This window comes from Histoplasma capsulatum, genomic scaffold (genome assembly GCF_000149585.1).
Source record: "Histoplasma capsulatum NAm1 scaffold_146 genomic scaffold, whole genome shotgun sequence".
NCBI classification, from domain to species: domain Eukaryota; kingdom Fungi; phylum Ascomycota; class Eurotiomycetes; order Onygenales; family Ajellomycetaceae; genus Histoplasma; species Histoplasma mississippiense.
Window position 1 is genome coordinate 1 of NW_001813836.1, and position 1,646 is coordinate 1,646.

The window sequence follows — 1,646 nt, forward strand, 5'->3', positions numbered from 1 at the left end:
CGCTAATTCACGCTTGGGCTTGGCGCAGTTAAGCGCTGGACGTGGTGGCGATAAGTCTGGGATAACTACCTCGTCCATTCATGCTCGACCTGCGTTCGGGCGAAAAACATCAACATCTGCTGCCATGGCCTCACGTGCTCGGCGATGCTCTCCTCGTCCATGTATGCCTGCAACGGGGTGTGCCGGGTCTGGTGTCGCTCTGTGCGGATGGCCTCGATGCGGACGAAGTGGCCCAGCCGTGTGATGACTCGCTGGCTGGTACGGGCAACCTGCCCCATGGCCTCCCGATGGCCCTCGCGGCCAGTTCATCTGGGCACGTGGTGTCATCCTCGGGCCGCTGCACGCAGTTGACCAGATCATTGGGTGCGATGTTGGTCAAGTACACCGGCCATCTGGTCCGCCGCAGCCATGGGTTGGCTTCATCGTGCTCCCCGGCCTGGATGACATTGCTGGTCTGCCGTTGCTGTTCCCGGTAAAACCGCTCCAGCTCATCAATGACATGGCTGGCTCTGTTCTGGTCTGGCGTGCCGGTGTGCTCAGTAGTCTCCTTAGTCTGGATCTGTATGTAGTGGGAGCCCTTGCGCGATGCAAATACCTGCTGGAACTGCACCTTCTGGCATGATCTGTCCACCTCATCCTGTGCTGCCGTACGCTTTTGTGGCGCTGTACGGCCACGGCTGGGATATGGCGACCAGCTGTGCTTGTTCTGCCAGTGCTTGCGCATGGTGTTCATGTTCCCTGCCACATACTGACACTGGGGATCCCGCTGGCACCTGTAGCCATCTTGAATGGGTAGTTCCGGGATTGGTTCATTCAGTATTGTGGGCAGTGTTAACTGTGTAGTATGTGGGCAGTGTTAACTGTGTAGTATCTCGAGCCACATTGTCCCACTGTTCAATGTTCTCCTTTATCTGCTGAACCACCGCATGCTTTAGCTGATGGGCCTTGCCTTTCAGATGCTGTTCAATCTCTGTTGGCCACACAGCGTGCTTGCACCGGCGGCATATGATAATGAGGTATGATTCACAGTGGATAAATAATCGATGTTCCATGTCGATGTTGGGTCTGTCTTGTGCATTGAATATATATATATTTCCTTCATTCAGTGTCTTTGTGTGAAACTTGACAGATCTGATCTGGTGTGAATGTTTGTTTTTCTGTGGTTAAAATCACTCCAGAATGAAGCCTTTCAGTTTTCTTATATGTTTTGCTATTTTTATTTACTTTGTTGATCTTGCACCGCTTTGCACCGCTCTGTTGCCTGGGTGAAAATATATATATTTAGTTGGGTCTGGTTGGGTTGGTGGCTTACCCCATCAAACATCGCACCTCAACTCATTGACTTTGACACCACAATGTAACCCCTTCCCGGCGGAATTATCGCTTTTGATTTGGATATGTTGTATTTCATATCCACTACGGCCTACATGCAATGTTTGAAGTCAATTGACTCAGTGGTTGATTAGTTTAGTTGCCCTGATTCTTTTCTTGTTGTTTTATCATTTATAATTATTATAGATGATTAAATAGCAAATCATTATACTAAAAGCCTGATCCTTGCAGGCTTGCTACCGCCTGAAGCACAATACCCTGTAAACCACTACCGTAGAGGGGGCGATAGGAGACCCTTGATAGGGAGGGGGTAT

At 50.2% G+C, this 1,646-nt stretch overlaps 1 protein-coding gene across 1 annotated transcript; it reads right to left on the reverse strand.

The window, feature by feature from the left end:
* Positions 1 to 130: 130 nt before the first annotated feature.
* On the reverse strand, positions 131 to 733 carry HCAG_09268 (predicted protein; the record flags this gene model as incomplete). The annotated part of the gene is made up of 1 exon (XM_001535753.1): positions 131 to 733. One exon carries the CDS (start codon positions 731 to 733, stop codon positions 131 to 133), a length of 603 nt encoding a protein of 200 aa, XP_001535803.1.
* Positions 734 to 1,646: the final 913 nt, after the last annotated feature.